The sequence below is a fragment of the Callorhinus ursinus genome, unplaced genomic scaffold (genome assembly GCF_003265705.2).
Source record: "Callorhinus ursinus isolate GAN/ISIS: 27379988/994484 unplaced genomic scaffold, GSC_fseal_2.0 scaffold37, whole genome shotgun sequence".
NCBI classification, from domain to species: domain Eukaryota; kingdom Metazoa; phylum Chordata; class Mammalia; order Carnivora; family Otariidae; genus Callorhinus; species Callorhinus ursinus.
In genome coordinates this window covers 14,368,139-14,388,841 of record NW_027397099.1, presented here as the reverse complement: position 1 = coordinate 14,388,841, position 20,703 = coordinate 14,368,139, and the positions used below count along the sequence as shown (strand labels likewise).

The 20,703-nt window shown below is 43.5% G+C and overlaps 1 protein-coding gene across 4 annotated transcripts in view; it reads left to right on the top strand.

The window, feature by feature from the left end:
* The first annotated feature begins 1,204 nt into the window (after window positions 1-1,204).
* CFAP263 (cilia and flagella associated protein 263) overlaps window positions 1,205-20,703 on the top strand; it is a 39,818-nt gene continuing 20,319 nt past the window's right edge. For 3 of the 4 annotated variants that reach the window (XR_012374649.1, XM_025889195.2, XM_025889188.2), the window contains exons 1-7: window positions 1,205-1,382; window positions 2,445-2,571; window positions 3,571-3,732; window positions 6,398-6,553; window positions 7,530-7,610; window positions 10,010-10,165; window positions 14,596-14,703. Coding sequence is in view for 3 of the 4 variants with exons in the window: in XM_025889195.2 (XP_025744980.2) it covers window positions 1,282-1,382; window positions 2,445-2,571; window positions 3,571-3,732; window positions 6,398-6,553; window positions 7,530-7,610; window positions 10,010-10,165; window positions 14,596-14,703 (891 nt within the window). In the remaining variant the exon portion in view is untranslated. The remainder of the gene's footprint in view (window positions 1,383-2,444; window positions 2,572-3,570; window positions 3,733-6,397; window positions 6,554-7,529; window positions 7,611-10,009; window positions 10,166-14,595; window positions 14,704-20,703) is intronic. The other variant, XM_073880221.1, reaches the window with a different exon arrangement.

The window sequence follows — 20,703 nt, the reverse complement described above, 5'->3', positions numbered from 1 at the left end:
GCCCTCTTGGGGCTGGCATCTATTTGTATCACCTGGTATATGAGCATATAAAGTATTTCTAAATGTGGTCTGCATTGCTCCTGGGGAGGCCTACCAATAGAGAGAAGGTGATGGCAGGGCTCAGCCTCTCTGCTATCATCTCCAATAATTCCACTCTGGCCCCCAATTTGTGCACCCCATGCAAAAAACAAAAGCCTCTCTTTGGAGTTTAGTGACTATATGTTGTTGCTAAGGCATGTCCCTTGGTGGGAGAAGGTGGCTGACCTCCACTCCAAGCAGTTTATCAAAGCTTGCTTTCTAACCACATCCAGTGCCCACCTCCACCTCAGAGAAGTGGTGCCCTTTGCCCTCTTCCATCCCAGTGGGAGCAGACAGAAAACTACCCTGCTGCCTTGCCTATCGTTGCCATGACGCACATCAGTGTAGAAGTTAACAGCATGGATTTGGGGTTCTGTCAGAGCTGGATTCCATTCCTGTGTGACCACGGACAACTCCCCTAAGCTACTCTATTGCTCAGTTCCTGATCTGTAAAATGAAGACAGTAATACTCATTTCATAAGACCGTTTTGAGGATTAAATGAGATGATGATTATGAAAAAGTGTTAGGTGAGACAGTGTTGCTATCCTCACTCCACTAGCAACAGCGGGTTTAGGGGCTCTTTTCCTCATTTAACTGGAAGCGAGAGCCGGAATTGTCTGTTTCATACATTCCCCCAGGATGTAATCCCTATTTAGGGACGTCTCTTGAATTTATGCCATTTAATAATCAACCAGTTTTTTTCCTTCTAGAAATAAAGGGCATCGGTATCTGAGAGAAACTGCAGTGAGAATGTATGAGGCACCAGAGGGTGAATGGAGTAGAGGCCTCACAGTGAGGTAGGGGAAGGAGACACTCCGACAAATCCAATTAACTTTCTGGGTCTGTTTCCTCTATTTGGAGAATAAGCGGAATAATAGATAATATTACAAGGTTGTTGCAAGGATTTGCATAAACTATGCTTAGCACGGTGCCAAGGGCATAGTAAGTGCCGCGCAAACAGTAGCTGCTAGTATTAGCATGTTAAGAATGATTGTTGAAGAAGTGTAGGTGTCTGCGCTCTGGTGAGCACGGAAGCGGGTGGAGCAGCGCTGGGCGGAGCCTCTGGAAGCCCCGCCCCTCACGCACGCGTCCGGTCGCTACGGCAACGGTCTGCTAGGTCGCAGCCCGCGTGACGCTCGGCCGCTAGCACACGGCGCTCTTGGCTTCACTGAGCATTGGCCAAGGGCCACTTGGGCAGAGTGATGACTGACGAGGACTCTGAGACCCCTGTCAGCGGATTGCAGGGCGGGGTGGAGAACGAGCTGCCTGTTATCCAGCTGTGTGGGCTGGTGGAAGAGCTCAGGTACGGCCGGCCAGCTTCTGGAGGTTCAGAGGTCAATTGTACTTCTTGGTCTCACGGCGTATCCCGTTCTAGCAGCTGAATAGATGTACCTTCTATATGTCTATACATAGATTAGATCAGAACTGAGGTAATATTACTAATAGCTGCAATTTTTGAATACTTGTTATGTGCCAATTATTTTGCATGTAGGACCTTCTATAATGGCACAGTAGCCCTAGAAAGTGGGTGAGGAACCAAGACACAGAGGTTAACTCACTTTCCTAGTCAGCGGTGGTGCCGGGATTCAGACGCAGGTGCGACTCCACCGCTGACACTCGGAGCATGATATGCTAAAAAAAAAAGGCGTTTTGATTTCTCGGGCTTTCCATTGAACCTTTTCCATTAATCTTAAAATTCAGCCCACAGGAATTCATTCAGTAATATATGAAAATATCCAAGCTGTTCATATATATATGTATACATGCACGCATACCCTGTATGTTATATATATGGAAAAGCTAAAAAGGTCAAAATCTTGGCAGGCACATACAGGATAAACTCTAGTTGTCATCTCTAGTTGTTTAAAAACCCACCTGTTCAAAGCTTTTCCACCATTTATAATACACTTCTTGTGGATACTTCATCTCTCTGGTGCTGGAAAGAACAGCTGAGAAACATAAACCAAAGAAGCATCCGAAGATTGTGCCTATGTAGTAATCTCAAGCATGTAGTAGTTCAGAAGGAATTTCACAAATGGGTTAGAGGATACTGGAAGGTGGAACTTGTAGCTTCATCTCAGCAACAGTTTTCAATATAATCCCAGTTCTCTCAACTTTGTGGCTCATTAAACATTTTTAAAAAATCACATACTTAAATAGCACTTACTGTGTGCCAGGCACTGTTGTAAAGGCTTTGCATTCCTTATTGCAACCCTAAATAATAGGTGCTGTTATTATTCCCATTTTACAGATGTTAAGTGTCTTGCAGAAGGTCATACGTAGGTCATACTAAGTGTTAAATACTAGTTATTTCGGATTTAAACTCTTGTTAGTAGAATTTACTCAGGTACCCTCTGTCTTGCAGCTATGGAAACTCTGCTCTCAAAACTGAGACAGAGATGTTTGAGAAATATTATAATAAACTGGAGCCCAGAGATCAGCGACATCCACGATTATCAGAAATTAAAATATCAGGAGCAGAATTTGCACAGGTACACTGTGGAGACCTAAGAATTCTTTTATTTTGTTTGTCCCTTTAGATGCAAGTGGTATTTTGTATCTGCCTTTGGTCTTTGTGTATTTCTTTGGCCAAGTGCCATGTGATTTTCTTCCTGCTCTACTTTTGATTCTTCCTTCCCTCCCAAGGTTCTCTTTCAAGTGAGTGTGAAGGGAATCGATTTCAATTAATAGTGGATTGACTCACCCAGAATATCTTTGTTTGAAATAATTCCCTTAAATTGGGGGACTCAAATGTTTACAAGGCCTGGCTAGCCAAATATAGGAGTGAAGTGGGTCTGCTGTGGACACAGGAGAGTTCCTCGCTCGTCTAAAAGTCCAACCAGGTAGCCTGTTATTGCCAGAGCAGCTAATTTTACAAGAGAAGCTGGAAGTCTAGATTATTTCGGTGGACTCTCCTGATTTTCAACTGTGGGTAATTAATTTTTGAAAATTTAAAACTGGACGTAGATCTGTCTTTTGAGGGCCAATCTCCTCTTTAGGCCCACACGTTCCCTGCAGCCATCTGCTGGTGACCTTTGGCTTAAATGTGTAGGGAATCAAAATATTTTTGTCTGTTTGGTTGTGTTGTTTTTTTTGTTTTGTTTTGTTTTTTGCTTAATACTATGCCCCCAGATAGCAATTTCTCTTCTGTGTTCAGTTTAAGAAGCATTGAGCTCTGGGCTTCCCCTGACACTGACTTGAATGCTAGTCTATAGCAGGTTCACAGTCCTTCCACACCCTCAAGACACTTTCCCTTATTTATTTTCAGTTCACTATCCAACATAAGCCTTTGAATTCTTTAGCACAGGACCTTAGGCTGACTTGTGAAATGAACATCACCTTGGGCCTAATATCCCGAATCCTTTCACACTGAGTTTGTTCTCCCTGGCTGTCACTCAGAGTCATTTCTAGCAGGTCTCAGTAGTCATTTTGATGCCCAACTTGAGCATCAATTCCTACCTGACAATGGCTTGGTTTTCCTTGTGTTGCAGTTACAAGGTAGGCGTAGATCCAAATCCCGCATAGGTCTGGACCATGTGATAGGCCTCAGTTGCGACCAAAAATGTGAGCTTGTACAAAAGGAGCTGGAAGACATGAAGGATGAAATAAGGCACATGAGAGCAAATGCTGAACGAGACCTGCAGCATCATGAGGTATACCGTTTTCTCTGTAGCCCACCCTACCTGGGCTCCCCACTTCCACCTCATTGAGAATCTTCATATAATTTTTATTATTTTGAAAGAAACATAAGTAGGAGAAGACAAATTTAAGGCCTACTTTTAGGGAACTTCCCACCTGCTTGAGGAGACAACAAATTTTAAACATTTATTTAGTTTTTTGAAAGAGAGAGAGGGAGGGAGAGCAGGGGGGAGGGGCAGAGGGAGAGGGAGAGAGAGAATCTCAAGGAGACTCCGCGCCAAGTGCAGAGCCTGACACGGGGCTCGATCTCGCGACCCTGAGATCATCACCTAAGCCGAAACCAAGAGTCAGGTGCTTAACTGACTATGCCACACAGGCACCCCTAAACTTTTTTAAATGGGAAATTTCAAAAATGCACACATATAGAGAGGCTAGCACAATGGACCCTTGTGTACTCAACACCCACATGCAACAGTCATGAACATATGGCTACCCTTGTTTCCTCCAAATCCCAACTTCTCCCTCGTGATAGGCCACTGGGCTATTATGAAGTGACACCTCAATATATCATTTATCTATATATATTTCAGTATATGTCTCTAAGATACAGATTCTTTTTTTTTAAGATTTTATTTATTTGAGAGAGAGCCTGAGCTGGGTGAGGGGCAGAGAGAGAAGCAGGCTCTCTGCTGAGCAAGGAGCCTGATGCAGGGCTCAATTCTGGGACCCTGGGATCATGACCTGAGCCGAAGGCAGATGCCTAACTGACTGAGCCACCCAGATGCCCCTAAGATATGGATTCTTTAAAAAAAAAAAAAAACATAATAAGCATAAATTCACTTAAAAGTGTATGGTAATTCCTTTATAATATAAGGAGTCTGGGGTTTAAGTCAGTGAGTTGGTTGAAAAATCCTTTAAATCGCTTTCTGGGTGCAGCACACATGACCATGGTCCATGTCTTGTTGGAGACCAATAACGGTCAGTTTTCCTCCAGAGAAGAAACATCACTGTTAGTTCAGTTGCCCATGGATGGAGGTGTTGGCTTGCATTGAAGAGCATTATTGTATGAAGAACAGATATTTCTGTTCTATTTCGAAATTTTTCTATTTCTAAACGTGGTCACACAGACTCACATTGATTGCCTCCAGAGGGACAGATCAGTAGATTCACGTCTTTATTGGTGGAATCATCTGTACCACATAAACCTGACTTTCCTTCCCTCTCTCCCTTCTTTGTGCCCTCCCCCCTCCTCCTTTCTCTTGCCAAACATGCATTGTTGAATTATAACATGTTAATGTGGGATAGAGTGGCCAAAGAAGACTTTTTTGAAGAGGTGGGGCTATACACAGGGCTTGGCATGGTCTTGAAGAATGATGAGAAATAAAGTAGAGGACTAGGAAAAGAAGGGCACCCTAGGTCAGGTGAATGACATGAGCAAGGAAGTGGAGGTGGAAATGAACGTGGCAAGTCCAAGAAATAGAGGGGGCTGGTGTGATTTGGGGGCTGTGTGAGGAAACTGGGGCTATGAGACCTTGAGAGCCAGGCAGGGGAGTTTATCTTTGATGCCTTAGAAAGCAGGACCCCAATGAGGATGGCTGAGCAGGAGAGCGAGTGACCTATTGAAAGTGGCAGTTAGGGTGGATTGATGTTCCGGCCCATGAAGACCATGGGGAGGGCAGAGACTGGCCAGTGAAGGAAGATGCTTTCGCTTCTTGGTGCCCAGGGACAAAGCCGGGACTAAGGTGATTTGCTCTGCAGCTACAGATGCCTTTTCATTTTATTCTTTCAAATAACGTGTGTGTGTGTTAATTAAAGGCAATCTATGTTGTAGCAAGATTTGAATGTAGAGGTAAGCTAAAAGAACATTTGTAAGCATCCACAATCCACCTAGAGGTGTTTATCTTCTAGAGTTTAGATTATTTTCTAGGCATATATGAATTTCTTTATAAAAAGTATTATATTATTTTGTAAATTGTATTTTGCACTTACTGTCTTTCCGTGTCAATACATATATTCATTGATAGCATCTTCTTTCAAATTACTGAAGTATATATATGTTAAGAGTGTTGGTCTCCCTGGTCGTCCGTCTCTCTGGATGTGACTGTGGCTAATGTTTTGGTGTATATCTTTCCAGATTATTTTTTATATCCTATCCTATCCTATCACATTATATTAATGTTATAATTTTTAGTGGATAAGTAATATTTCAGATATGGAAATATATGTAGAGATACCTGAGGCCCTGTTTTTATTTATTCACCCCCTTCTTATGGATGCCCCCTTTTTTTTTGAGGCCTGCTTTTTTAAAAAAAATGTTTTATTTATTTGTTTGAGAGAGAAAGAGTGCACCAGCATGGGGGAAGGGCAGAGGGAGAGAGAGAAGCAGACTCCCTGCTAAGCATAGAGCCCAACGACATGGGGCTTGGTCCCAGGACCTGGAGATCATGACCTGAGCCTAAAGTAGATGCTCAACTGACTGAGCCACCCAGGCGCCCCAGGGCCTGCTTTTTAATAATAACACTCATTTACTCGAATTTGTATCTTAGAGATATGTTTCTAAGGCTAAGAAGAAACATTATGTATTAGGACACAAAGAGGTCTGAGAACTTAGGTTTCCTTAGAGGGAGATGTCCCTGAGGATTTTTGGAAACTGTTCTTTCTTTGTGCTGACTCCTCCAGGCTATCATTGAGGAAGCTGAAATTCGATGGGCTGAAGTTCAGAGAGCAATGCATGAGTTTAAAAAAGATATTCTAAAAACCATATCCAAGAAGAAAGGGAGTATTTTGGCCACTCAGAAAGTGATGAAGTACATTGAGGACATGAACCGCCGGAGGGTGAGTTGGCAGGAGGCTGGAGCTTAGAAAGGGAGAATAGATTCATAGGATGAAGACATAAAAATGATCCATGTGACGCAGCCCCACTCCATTTGGTCTACCATAAATGTTGTCCACACGTTGAGATTTATTGCAGCCCCTGAAGTGTGTGTCTTAAAATGCACGTTTAACAAGGCTAAAATCAATCAGGCCAGGTGAATATTAATAGTATCTCAGACTGATTTTTTTTCTTTTTTATTGTTGCTCTTTGTTTCAAGATCTGATGTTTTCTAGAGAAAAGTGATGTGAGTCTATCTAGTCAGGTGACTGTATGGAGGGGGACAGGTAAATCTCAAGCTCTTTTAAGTTCCATTATTATAACAATGAGATATAAAATGTTCCTTCACTTTCAGAGATTTTGTAGCATGTCGAGCTTTGGATCCTTGATGTAGGTAGGGTTACTAACCTTAACATGTTATAAGTGATGAAAATTATATAAACTACCAAGAGAATAAAAGACCAAAGGATCATAAGGTCATTTTGTTAGGAATGGCCCCTATATCCAAAATATATACCCAAATTATCTCGAATTTAAAAGGAGTAGAAAATTTGCACAGAGCAGACCCAGTTACCTCTGCTTCTTGGTCATGAGTGAAGTGTTGTTGTGGTTGTTTTTAAGATTTTATTTATTTATTTGAGAGAGAGAGAGAGCACACACAAGTGGGGGGAGGGGCAGAAGGAGAGGGAGAAGCAGACTCCCCTGTTCAGCAGGGAGCCCAATGCGGAACTCAATCCCAGGACGCTGAGAGCCACCCAGGAGCCCCTGTCATGAGTGAAGTGTTACAGCAATGCCAGCTTGGGTAAATGTAAAAAGACCTAAAAGTAAGTGACTGAATGTTAGGGCTCAAGGTTTAGTTTGTGGCCCCAGACCTACCAACTTTTCAAACCAACAGGGAAGACGAAGAGAAGTGGATTAAAATTTACTTGTTTTTTTTAGGATAATATGAAGGATAAATTACGTTTGAAAAATGTTTCTCTCAAAGTGCAGAGGAAAAAGATGCTTTTACAGTTGAGGCAGGTACGTGGCTGGCCCTTCCTTCCTTCCTTCCTTCCTTCCTTCTTTCCTTTTTCTTTCATTTGTTCATTCGTTCGTTCTTTACCATGGAGGGTAGAACAGTGCATTCCCAAAGATGTCCATGTCCTAATCCCTGGAGGCTGTGAATCTGTTATCTCACATGGCAAAAGAATTTTGCAGAGGTGATTAAGTCAAGGATCTTGAGATTATCTTAAAATAATCTCCCCCTGATTCAAAGGAAGATTATCTTGGATTATCTAAGTGGGCCCAGTATAATCCCAAAGGTCCTTGTAAGAGGTAGACAGGAGAGAGATGGGGTACTGGAAGCAGAGATCAGAGTGATGAACTTTTAAGGCAGAGGAAGGGATCATGAACAAAAGAGAGTAGGCAGCCTCTAGAAGCTAAGAAAGGCAAGGCAACAGATTCTCCTCCAGGGCCTCCAGGAGAAATGCAGCTCTGCCAACCCCTTGAGTTTAACCCCAGGAACCATTTTGGACTTCTGACCTCATGAGCTGTAAGATAATCAATTTTTGTGTTAAGCCAAAGAGTTTGTGGTAATTTGTCACAGCCGTGATAGGAAGCTCCTACAGTTCTGGTGCCGGCACATCTGTAGATGAAGTTGGCTTGAACTTAAAAGACCTCGTGACGTACTTGTTGACCTTTTTGGTGAGTGTGGCCTGGGTGGCACAGTTTGAGTGTGCTTTGGTCGCCTGTGCAGCCGACTAAAGGCTCCTAATTAAAGGCAGTAAGCAGACCGGGCACAGGGCCTCTCAAGTGTGATTACACGGCTCCCTCCCTTGAATTAACTCGAATATGGGCACTGACAGCTTGTGCATTAGAGGTGGCCACTGACAATGACACAGAGTCTGGACCTATTGCCTGATTGACTTGGGATCCTGAAAGACAAGCTGGGATAGCTTCAACAACACGAAGTGACTGAGCACAAATGTAAGCTCCTCCATTTTGATCCCCAGGATCAGGTCTGCACAGGTACCAGGTGGCTTAACCATAGAGTACCTAATAAAGTCAGCTCAGCTGGAGGCAATGCTGTGGCCTGGGCTGCACCCAGAGAATCACAGGGCCCCCCCGCCCAAGAAAGGGGTGGGCTTGCTCCTCTCGTTCTGAGTAGCCCTACCGGGAGCACCAGGTCTCCGTGAGAGCTGTACTCTCGAAAGAATTGGTAACCTAGGGCTCACACAGAGGGAGCCAGAGAGCAAGGGGAACAGAGAGACCATCAGAGAGGACCTGGGGCTGATGGGCCCAGGCAGACTCAGGGGGGCTGGCTGCTGGCTCCAAGAGCACGGGCTATGGGGAGGAGAAAATGCACTGCTCTGGAGGTCCCCAGTGGGGTGTAGGCCCGGGTGGCCGTGTCATCGAAGGAGATTTGAGATTATGAGATTAGTGTAAGAAAGTAGAGAGGCGCTGCCTCCAGATAGAGTTCCTGGTACTCCAGGCTTCATGCAAGCTCAGGCATCCTGAGGAGGGGATTTAAGTGTGAAGGAGGGAGGAGATGGATGACTTTTAGCCTAAGCCATTGCTGCACACAGCTGACAGTGAGGTGGTCCTGCCCTCAGGAGCTCACAGACGAGTGGGGAGTGGGGGTGGTAGGAAAAGGCAGGATGCATCACTGCTAGCCAGGGGCAATGGCAGCAGGGACCACAGAGCCACAGCGGGGGATTCTCCTGGTGTGGAAGATGGTTTAGGAGTGTTTAAGCTGGAGGATGGGTCATTACTGGGGCTTAAGGAAATTGTTGTGTTGGTTTAGGGGAAAGGGAAGAAGCCTCCTTGGAGGTAGTATTTCTTGGGTAGAGCGTGGGGCTGCGGAACAGTTCCTGGGTTTGGCTGTTGCCTACCACCAGTGTAAGATGGCCTAGACCTGGTGGGGCAGGTAAGGCAGGCCAGGGAGGGAACCCAGTACCCTGATACAACCACAGTACAGATATGTCATGTAATCACAGGAAGGAAATTTATGGGCTGCTGGTCCTGGGTTTTCCAGGGTAAAAATAACTTTTATACAGTCTCCTTATTATTCTTCTTTCATAGCCCTGTTTAGATACTACCTTTTGTGGAAAGCTTTCCCTGACCCAGCCTTCCATTCTTCTCTGGCCTGGCTCAGGGGCTTCTGTGTGTCCTCTGCCCCTCCCACTGCACCACACCACAGCCTGTCTGTGAACCCTGGTTGAATATGTGCTCCTTGAGGCCAGGGGGTCTTGTGTTTATTCAGATCCCCCCCCCCCCCGCAGTGCCCTGCACCGTGCCTGGCACCAAGCAGATCCCCCACCCATGTTTGTTGAATGACTGAATGATGACTGACTTTCAGAATCTCATCCGTAACTGCAAGGTTTGAGTCAGATTCTGAAGTCACAACCTCACATCATTTCTTTCTTCTTTCTGAGCTATAGAAGGAAGAGGTGGGCGAGGCTCTCCACGATGTTGATTTTCAGCAGCTGAAGATCGAGAATGCTCAGTTTTTAGAGACCATCGAAGCAAAGAATCAAGAACTGATCCAGCTAAAGCTGGCGTCTGGAAACACCCTGCAGGTCCTCAACACATACAAAGTAAGGTCGGCCCTGATGCCCAGGTCCCCGAGGCCTCCCACACCCACCGTTCCGCCACAGTGAGGTTTCCATGCACTGCTGAGGTGCTACACAAGGGCTGGGGGTCCTTCCATCTACTGTTGACCCTGATTTCTCTTGACAAAGCCATTCTCCTCAAATACTCTGAGTGTTCCTGCAACCCTAGCTGTGCATTGCATTTTTAAAAATATACAAACACCCTAGTCCAACCCTGACCAGTTGAATTATGACGTGAGGGCCATGCATCTATTTTTTTTAATGCCCCCAGTGTTTTTTATGCACAGTGAGTTTTGAGGACTAACCACATTTAGGGCCCTGTTTAATTTAGGCCTGTAAGAAGCACCTCCCTGCTTAAAACCCTCCAGAAGAAAACTCTCTTAGCTAAAAATCAGAAAACTAATATATGATTCCTCATCCACACAGAACCCTTTTGGGAGAGAGAGAGGTACTGTTAATAATTAAGCAGGGACGACAGCTGTAAATGCCCAGCCACCCTGCTAGCAAACTGTATAATGCAGTAGTCAGCTAACTGTGGGCCAGTGTATCCTGCCCACTGGCCTGTGAGCTAAGAATGGTTTTTACAGAAGGATGTTTGTAACCAATTTGATAGAGAATGCTACCTTTGAAACCTAATTAAGCAAAATTGGTTTCTCCCCCAGAAATTCCATTCTTCTCATTAGTAGACCCGTATTCCAAAATGTACTTAATGATTATATTTTAAATTTCATCAATAAAATGTGTGGAAATTTGTATTTTTCTTTTGTTAATATAAGTAATTACATAATATCCTCAATTTTGCCTCTTGGCCCACAAAGCATAAATATTTGCTATCTGGCCTTTTATAGAGCAAGGTGGCTGACCCCTGGCCTAGTGCCTGCAGGACAGTGGTGGCTACAGGCTTAGGTAACTCACAGGTGGTCTTCATTCGGCCCACACAGTGTCATTTTAAAATGTAAATTTGGAAGTATTTAGATTAGACTATTACGTCTGTCCAGCATTTTCCTTTTACAAATGAAAAACCTGAAGTCCAAAGAGAGTAACTGCCAGCTTCAAGCAACAAGTTTTTGACAGGGTTGAGCCTCCTAGTCCAGTGCGTATCCCACCTAACCCAGCTGCCTGTTCCTGGCATAAAGCACGTAGACAACATCGTCCTGGCATTTTGAAATTCACGTGTCCTCCATCTGCAACAGATCTTCCACTTTGACCTCATCTCATCAGTAGTTAGCTTATCTGATCACTGTAATTTCAAGATGAAGCCAGTCCCTGTGACTTGAGCCTTCATTGGCTGGAGAGCTGGGTCGTACGTGGCTACATCGCATTGGATCTTGATCGTATCCTGTGGAATCAACTTAAGTAGCACAGGGCCTGTCTGGTCTTGTGTGGAAAAGCCAAGGGTTTGGAGTGGAGCTACTGGTTTGTAAAATGAAACTGCCAGGTCCAGGGCCTGAGCTCTTTAGAACAGGTCTAAATGCAGAGGACAGATGGTTTGCAATACCCGTGCAGCAGCAACACAGGCCACAGTGGGTAGAATGGGAGCTTCTCCAGGCAGGATCCCAGGGGTCATCATGCCTGTAAGTCCTGTTTCAAATAATAGTAAGCAGATGGTGGAGCTTGGGAGGAGATGCCTACAGGAGTCCTCTGGTGGACACAGCGATGGGTTGAGGGAGAAGCAGGCTCATTTCTTCTGTGTGTCAGTTCTTAGGTCTTCTTGGAGAAATGGAGGCAGAGTTTTGGAGTCAGGCCTCATCTGGGTTTGAATGGGGATTCCACTAGGCACCATGGGTCAGAGGCAGGTTTTTGTGACTCGCCACCAGGATAGAGCTCCAGCTGGTCTCTGCTGTGTTCCTAGCACTGAGCACAGTGCCTGGCCAAGCAAGTCCTCAGCCAGTATTGTCAAGTGAGCTGCTAGCAATTGAGGTGTGTGTTTAGGGGATGGGAAGGTGGCAGGAGGGACAACTTTCATATAAATATCAAATACCTATCTCTAAGACCTCGTGAAAGCATGCAGAATAACTGTTACCAATGTGTTCACTGCAGCAGCGCATATACAGAATAAATGTTACCAAACATGCAAGGACCCGTGGAGTGCCAGGCACCGGGCTAAGTGCTGAGGATATAGTTATGAAGGAGACAGCCATGGTCTCTTCTGTGAGTTTGATGCGGGAGCTTCAGCCAAAGGGGTACCTTTATCTCCAACTTTAAGCTGTCAAGCCCTGCCTCGTGGAACCTGGTAAAATATAAGCGTGTGATGGCAGCCATGATGTGTCATTCCTAACTGACTGTAAACTAGTGACCCCCATGTAAACTAGTCCCTTGTTGTAGGTAGAATTCCAGGATGTCCCCCAAGACTCCCCATCCCCTGGTGTATATACCCAGTACAATCTCCAAGGCTGTGGGGATGATGGGTTCTATTATTAGGTTCTGTTCTATGATTATGTAGTATGATTCTGTTCTGCCATCGTTGATGTAAAGAATGGGAGATTATTGGATGGCCTGACCTAATCACATGAGCCCTTTAAAGGCAGAGAGTTTTGTTTGGAAGAGGAAGTCAGGAATTTGAAGCATGGAGGGAATTCTCTAGGTGAGAAGTTCTCCACTGCTGGCTTGAAGGTAGAGGGACTGCGAAGAGCCGAGGGCCACCTCCTGCTCACAGCTAGAAAGAAACAGAAATGTCAGTCTTACAACTTCAAGGAAATGCATTCTGCCAACAGTCTGTGAGCTCGGAAGAGGACCCCAGCTCCAGAGGAGAGCCAGCCCTCTCCAACATCCTGATTTTAGCCCCAGGGGACCCTACCTGGGCAGAGAATCCAGCCACCCTGTGCCTGGACTTCCGACCTATAGAAACTGAGATAATAAATGGGTGTTGCTTTATGCCACAAAATTTGTGGTAACTTGGTACACAGCAAGAGAAAGCTAAAGTGCCTTTTCGGAAGTAGCTACCTCAAGTGGCCAACGTCCTGCTCAGAATCATAAATAGCTCCCCTCATACCTTCTGGAGGGCCCAGCCCCAGTGGAGCCAGGGACTGCCTTGCAGTAGCCTTTGCAATTCCATTCTTTCCTGCCCTGGCTCTCTGCATTGTGGGGTTAATGCCTTCCCTCTGCTCTCCTTTCCCCCCACCCAACTTTCTGGTTTGCAGTGGAGTCCTGCGCTGCCTCCCCTCCCCTGCAGCCCACCCCCTCAGTCTGGTCCCTTACCGTGCTTTCCTAAGCAGAGCAATGTCGTGCAGGATGTGGAGCAGGACATGAACCTTAAAGAAGGGAGGATTGGTGAGAAGAGAAATGAGGGGGGTGGCCCCCGATGCCCTGAGGTCCCAAGGCAGGTGGCTCCAGGCTTTTCTGCCCGGTCTAATATTTGATACCCCTAGGTGTATTGCTCCAGCATCCCCTGTCTCAGGCTTTTCCTTAGCTTGGCATGTTCTGCCCTCCCCTCTTACTTAGACACACTCGACAGCCTTTCAGCTCCCTTTCCAGTATCCTTTCCCCCAGGGAAACCTCGACCATTGTCCTCACGTTCTCAGCGCCAGGCACAGTTGCAGCTTTATATGGCTTCTGGCGCCTCCATCTAGGCCGTGAGCCGGCCTCTGGTGGGCAGGGCCTAGGCTGCCATGCCGGTCAGTGCCTGGTGCAGGGTGAGTGTGTTCTCAGAGTCTGTGGAGCGATCCCCCCAGAGTCACTGGCTTCTGTCACTTGGCTCACTCTTCAGCCCAGTAAAGCATGTCCCAACTCCTCCAGGCTGAACCTTCCCTGCTGGGAGACAAAGGTGCAGCAAAGGGGGCAAATCTGAGAAGGAGGGGCCTGGCGGGGGAGCTGGCAAAGGGCAGCGGCGAGTGATGCAAGAGGAAGCTAGGGAGTAGTTCGTGCAGGAGCCTTCCAGGGTCAGCTGTGCTGGAGCCCTTGGGCCCTGGAGTCAGACTGCCTGGGTTCAAACCCTGCTTAACCTCTTATCTCTATGACCCTGGGCCAATTGTTTCACCCTCCGAAGAGTCAGTTCTTTCATCTGTAAAGTGGGATGCCAGTAGCTCACGGGGAGTGTTTCTCTCTCTTCATCTAGTAAGGGCAGCCATTTGTATGAGTGTTCTCCATGTGTCGGGCTCTGCTCAACACTTTACCACCATTATCTCCCTTGAGCCTCTCCACAGCCCTATGAGGCAACCAGCCCAAGTTTAGAGAGGTTCTGGGACTTGCCCAAAGTTTCTTTTAGTAAATGATGGGGCAGGATTTGGGTCCTGGTGTGTCCGGCCACTCTGCAGGTCTTTACCTCCCCTACCATGTAGGCACCAGGATTCTGAGAAGGGCAGACCCAAGTTCCTGGATGGTCTTGCTGTCGTCCTGCTTAATAAAGAGCTGTCCATCCTTCCTGTAGTTCTGAGTGATCATCTTTGCTCAAGACTTGCTGTGTTGTTATATTTCAGAGCAAGCTACACCAAGCAATGGAAATGTCCGTCAATCTGGACAAGGAGATCTTGCTGAGAAATGAGTTACTTGAAAAAATTGAAAGAGAAACCCTACAAGTAGAGGAGGTAAGAGAGGGTAAAATATGCTGTTTCTCATGTTTATCTCCTTCTGTCTACAAGGGCTTGAGCCAATGTACATCAAGACCTAAGCCACCTTGGTTTTTGTCTAGAAAAGCCTAGACCATGAAAGTCAAAATAACTCTGGGTCATTGAAAGAGGAAATGGTACCTGGAGTATTAGTAGTATTTTAGTCCAGCAGTATTTTACTGCTGGGTTAGGGTCTAGAGTTAGAAGTTGTATAGAAATGACGAAATCATCTAGAAATCATGTAGAGTCCAAATAACCCTCGAGAATTCCGTAAGTGACCTGAAAAGTACCATACTCAAAGTGTTGTGTATACAACATCAGAAAAAAACCTATAATGCACGTAATCATCTAATTGGTATGAGAAAAAGTACACATGCCAAAATATAGTGTTCTTTGTAAAGGATAGAGAGTTCTTTAAATATAGAATTTTCACTCAGTACAGTGGATGCTGGGATGACAGACCTGTGACTTCCATCCTGAGCCCACTCCAGGGTCTGCGGTCACTGTGTGAACAGACATGCGGCATGATCTGAGCTCCTTACATCTCCATTGTGATTTAGTACTCTCTCTATTTTGCTGAGTACGTACAGTTGAATTTCAGCAAGCTAAATGTACAAAGGATGTGACTTAGAGGATTTTTTTGGAAAGATGGGGGAAAGAGCATAAGCTTTGGTGTTGCCAGGTTCTAGCTTTCAACGAGCCTTTTAATGAGACAGGCCTCAGTTTCCACATCTTTGAAATAGGTGTCACAGGCTTTGTGGTGATCTGTTAAGACCAGGATAGTGATGCTTTGACAATTGTCAGCCTCCCAAGCCATTCGTACAGTTATTAGTGGCCTTGTCTTGAACGGGCCTAAGTATCCCCAGCAGTATGCGTGGCCCCAGACCTGTCCACGATAACCGAAAAGCCACAGGATGACTGCATCTGACTCAGTTTTGTCATGGCATCCACGTCCTATCTTCGATGGAGAACCGACACCTGCAAAAAGGCCGGTCTCGGTACAGAGTGACCAGTAACAAAGTTAAAGCAAAAGTCTGTGTGCTCTCCTCCTGCAGGATTTCTGTGGTATTTGTTTGGGTGGACATTTATTAGATTATAAGTAAAACATAACATCAGTTTTTAAAAGCCGGGCAGTCACTGCTTAGTATATTTTAGATTTCTTGTGAACTTTTTTAACAGCTCTGTTGGTTTATAATTCACATACCATATTATTCTCCCATTTAAAGTGCACATTTTAATGGTTTATAGTATAGTCCCAGAATGGTGTAACCATCAGCACAATATTTTAGAACATTTTTGTCACCCTAGAAAGGAGTACCGTACCTGCAAGAAATCCTTGTCCGTTCCCCACCTCATCTCACTCCCACCCTCCGGCTCTGTGACCACTAATCCACCCTCTGTCCCTGTGAATTTGCCTGTTCTGGACATTTCATTTAAAAGGGACCATACAGTATGTGGTCTTTCACGACTGGCTTCTTTAACAATATTTTCAAGATTTGTGCTGTAATATGTTTTGGGACTTTGCTTCTGTTCATGGCTGAATCATATTTCCTTGTATGGATAGACCTCATTTTATCCATTCATCAGTCAAGGGGGTTGTTTCCCATGGGTTGTTTTTGACTCTTATGAGTAATGCTGCTATGAAGCTTCACATACAAGTTTTTGTATAAATGTATGGTTTCTTTTCTCTTCGACATACAGCTAAAAGTGGAACTGTGGGTCATATATGGGGATATTATGGTTAACATTTAGAGAAACTGCAGAACAGTTTTTGGAAAGTGGCTGCACATTTTACATTCGCACCAACATGTGAGGGTTCTGATTTCTGCGCATCTTCACCAGTGCTTGTTATTTTCAGGAGTTTTTGTTTGTTTTTTAATGGCTGTCCTAGTGGCCATGAAGTGATATACCTCACCGTGGTTTTGATTTGAATTTCCCAAATGACTAATGACATTGAGCAGCCCTTCATTTGCTCATTGGCCATGTGTGGTTTTTTTTTTTTTTTTGAGAAATGTCTATTCAAACTCTTAACCCTGAGTAAGTTTTTAATTGAGTTGTCTTTTTATAATTGAGTTATAAGAATTCTTTATGTATTCTGGATTCAAATACCTTGTTGGATATATGATTTGCAAATATTTTCTCCCATTCTGTGGATTTCCTTCTCACTTTCTTGAAGATGCTATTTATAGTTTTTAATTTTGGTGAGCTCCAGTTTATCTGTTTTTTCTATTGTACTGGAACTTTCAGTACTGTATCTAAGAAACCATTACTTAACTTAATATCATAAAGATTCAGTCCTGTGTCTTCTGTTACAAGTTTTATAGATCTTACATTTAGGTTTATGATGCATTTTGAGTTAATCTTGTGAATGTGAAGAAGGGGTCCAAAAGCTGAGAGAAGAAAGGAGATGAAGTATAGGGGTTTTGTTTTTTTAAGTAGGCTCCATGCTCAGTGTGGAGCCCAGTGCAGGGCTTGAACTCATGACCCTGAGATCAAGACCTGAGCTGAGATCAAGAGATCACCAGTTGGACGCTCAGCTGCCTGAGCCTCCCAGGTGCCTCAGAGATGAAGTATGTTCATAGTGTTTTTTGTATTAGCCTTCCTCTTCACCATTGTGTGGTTCTCTTCATTTCTCCCTCTGGATTTCAGTTACCATCTGATGTTATTTCCTTACTCAAATATAGCTTTGTTTCACCCTGCCTTCTTTTTGCTGTTATTGTCAAATATATTATATTTTTATATGTCACAGGTCCACAGTAGAATTATATACATATTGCTTTTATGAATTGCTTTTTTTAATGATTCATATTTTTTAATTTTATTTTGTTATGTTAATCACCATGCATTACATCATTAGTTTTTGATGTAGTGTTCCATGATTCATTGTTTGCATATAACACCCAGTGCTCCATTCAATACGTACCTTCTTTAATACCCATCACCAGGCTAACCCATCCCCCCACACCCTCCCCTCTAGAACCCTCAATTTGTTTCTTAGAGTCCATAGTCTCTCATGGTTCTTCTCCCCCTCCGATTCCCCCCCTCATTTTTCCTTTCCTACTATGAATTGCTTTTTAAATCAGCTAAGAGAAGGAGAATATGCAATTTTACTGTTCTTTATAATTACTTACCTAATTACCTTTATGTGCTATTTGTTTTCTTCACATGGTTTTAAGTTACTTTAGCTTAAGCTACTTTCACTAGTTAAACTGCTTTCACTAGTTTTCAGCCTGAAGAACTTCCTTTAGTATATCTTGTAAGGCAGGTCTGCTTGCAGAGAATTCTCTGTGTGTGTTTATCTGGGAATGTCTTTATTCTTCATTTAAAAAAAGTTTATTTTATAATTGTTTTAGAAAATTGTGGAGAGTGCAGTGTTCCCAAAAATCTCACACCCATTTCCCCCCATTGTTAACATCTTACAGTGGAATATTTATTAAAATTGACAAACCAATATTGATGCCTTATAATTAACATTTATAATTAACATTATTCATATAGCCTTGGTTTTTACCTGATGTCCTTTTCTGTACTAGGATCCCATCCAGGATAACACATTACATTCAGTGTCACATCTCCTTAGGTTTCTCTTGGCTGTGACAGTGTCTCAGGCTTGACTTATTGATGATCTTGACAGTTTTGTGAAGTGGTCAAGTATTTTGTAGAATGTTCCTCTATTAGGATTTGTCTGCTGTCTTTCCTGTGATTAGACTGAGGTTAAATGATTTTCGGGAGGAAGATCGCAGAGGTGAAGTGCCATTTTCATCACATTACATCCAGAGAGCATACTGTCAACATGACTTACCACTGCTGATGTTAACTTTGATCACCTGCCTGATGTAATATTATAAGGGTTTCTCTACTGTACAGTTACTCTTTCCTCCAATTTTCAGACTCAACTCTTTGGAAGGATGTTATCATGTGCAGCTCACACTTAAGAAGTGGGGAGTTATAAACTATTTGGAATTCTGTCTGGGACATTTGTCTATTCTCCATTTTTTAATCATTTATTTATATCAGTATCAATTCATGGATATTTTAGTACATGTGTTGTTGAAGTGAGCATGGATATTAATTTTATATGTTGGGTTATAATCTAATATTATTTGTTTTATTACTCACATTGTTTCACCTTGGGCATTGGGAGCTCTTTCAGTTGGCTTCTGTGTCCCTTCGACATATCCCATTTGTGTGTGTGTGTGTGCATGTGTGAACACTTTTTCTGGCACAAGAAAATGCTTGAGACTCATCTCCTATATGTCCTGCTCCAGCCCTAGAATTAGCCATTTCTCCAAGGAGCCCTGGTTCCTTTTATTTGAGAATAGAATTAGAAACCAAAATTTGAGTGTGCTCATTGTTTGCTTTCATTTTTGAAAGATAGTTTTGCTGGATAGAAGATTCTTGTTTGTTTTTTTAGAAGATTCTTGTTTGACAGGTTTTTTTTTTTTCTTTGAACCCTTAGAATATGTCATCCCACTGCCTTCTGGCCTCCATTGTTTCTGATGAGAAGTCAGCTATTGCTCTTATTTGGTTTCCCTTGAATGTAATACATTGTTTTCTCACTGCTTTTGATATTTTCTCTTTGCCTGTCATTCAACATTTTGGGTATGATGTAGCTGGGTGTGGATTTCTTTCCAGTTTCCTATTCAGAGGTTGTTGAGCTTCTTGGATGTGTGGCTTATTATTTTTCATTAAAATAATATTTTTCATCAGATTTTGGAAGTTTTCAACCATTATTTCCTTGAACATATTTTCCTTTCTCTTTCTTCTCTCCTTCTGTTACTTCCATTACGTGAATGTTGGTACACTTAGTAGTGTTCCACATATTTCTCTGAGACTGAATTTTTCTTCTTTTTTCTCTGTGTTTTCCATATTGCATGATCTCCATCAGTCTGCCTTCAAGTTTACTAATTGTCCTGCTGACTTAAATCTCTGATCTCCTCTTACGAATTTTCCATTTCAGGTATTGTATTGAAAATACTCCAAATTTTCCATTTGTTTTTTTTAAAAATAATTTCTCTTTATAGATGTTCTCTATTTGATGAAACATTATCATTATATGTTCCTTTAATTCTTTAAAAATGGTCATTTTTATTATAATCTTGGATCGGGGAGGACTTTTGAAGTATAAAACCCAGAAACCACGAAATCAATTTATAAAGTCGGTAATATAAAAGTGAAGTTTTTCTGCATAGCAAAAACCATCATATGCAAAGCCAAAAAATAAATAACTGGAAAAATGTGTTGACTAGTATCACAGAGAGTAAATTTTCTTAAAACACAAATATCTTTTACATATTAGTGGAGAAATCTAACAAAAAAATAGACAAAATGGGCAAAAGATTTATACAGTTTACAGAAAAGCCAGAAAGTCTCAAACTTATGAAAAATATTCTACCTCACTCATAAGGAATGCAGAATAAAACTGTAATGAGAGACTACTTCCCCCTCTCCTAGATTAGCAATGATAAAAAATTTGTTAAGACTGTTGAGAGAATGGGCAAAAACACAGGCAGCCTCAGACATTGGTGCAGAGGCTTAATCGTTAGAGAAGGCAATTTAGCGTTCTGTACCAAACATGCTCATGGCAGGACTTCTCAACCTAGACACCACTGACATTTTGGGTCAGCTAATTCCTTGTTGTGGGGGACTGTCCTGTACCCAGTAGGGTGTTTAGTGGCATCCCTGGCCTCTACCTACTAGGTGTCAGTGGCCCTCTCCTAGTTGTGACAACCAAGAATGTCCCCAGACATTGCCATGTCTCCTGGGAGCAAAATTGTCTCCCCTGCACCCCCCAGTTGAGAACCACTGTCTTAGACCAGGCAATTTCACTCTCACTAGTTCATCCTACTGATGTACTTGCACATTTATAGTATGACTCCACCCAGGAGATTAGTAGTCACGGCATTATCGTACTAGCAGGAGATTGAGGAGCTGAGTTGACTGTGAGGACTTGTTAAAATTAGGGTACATCTACACAAT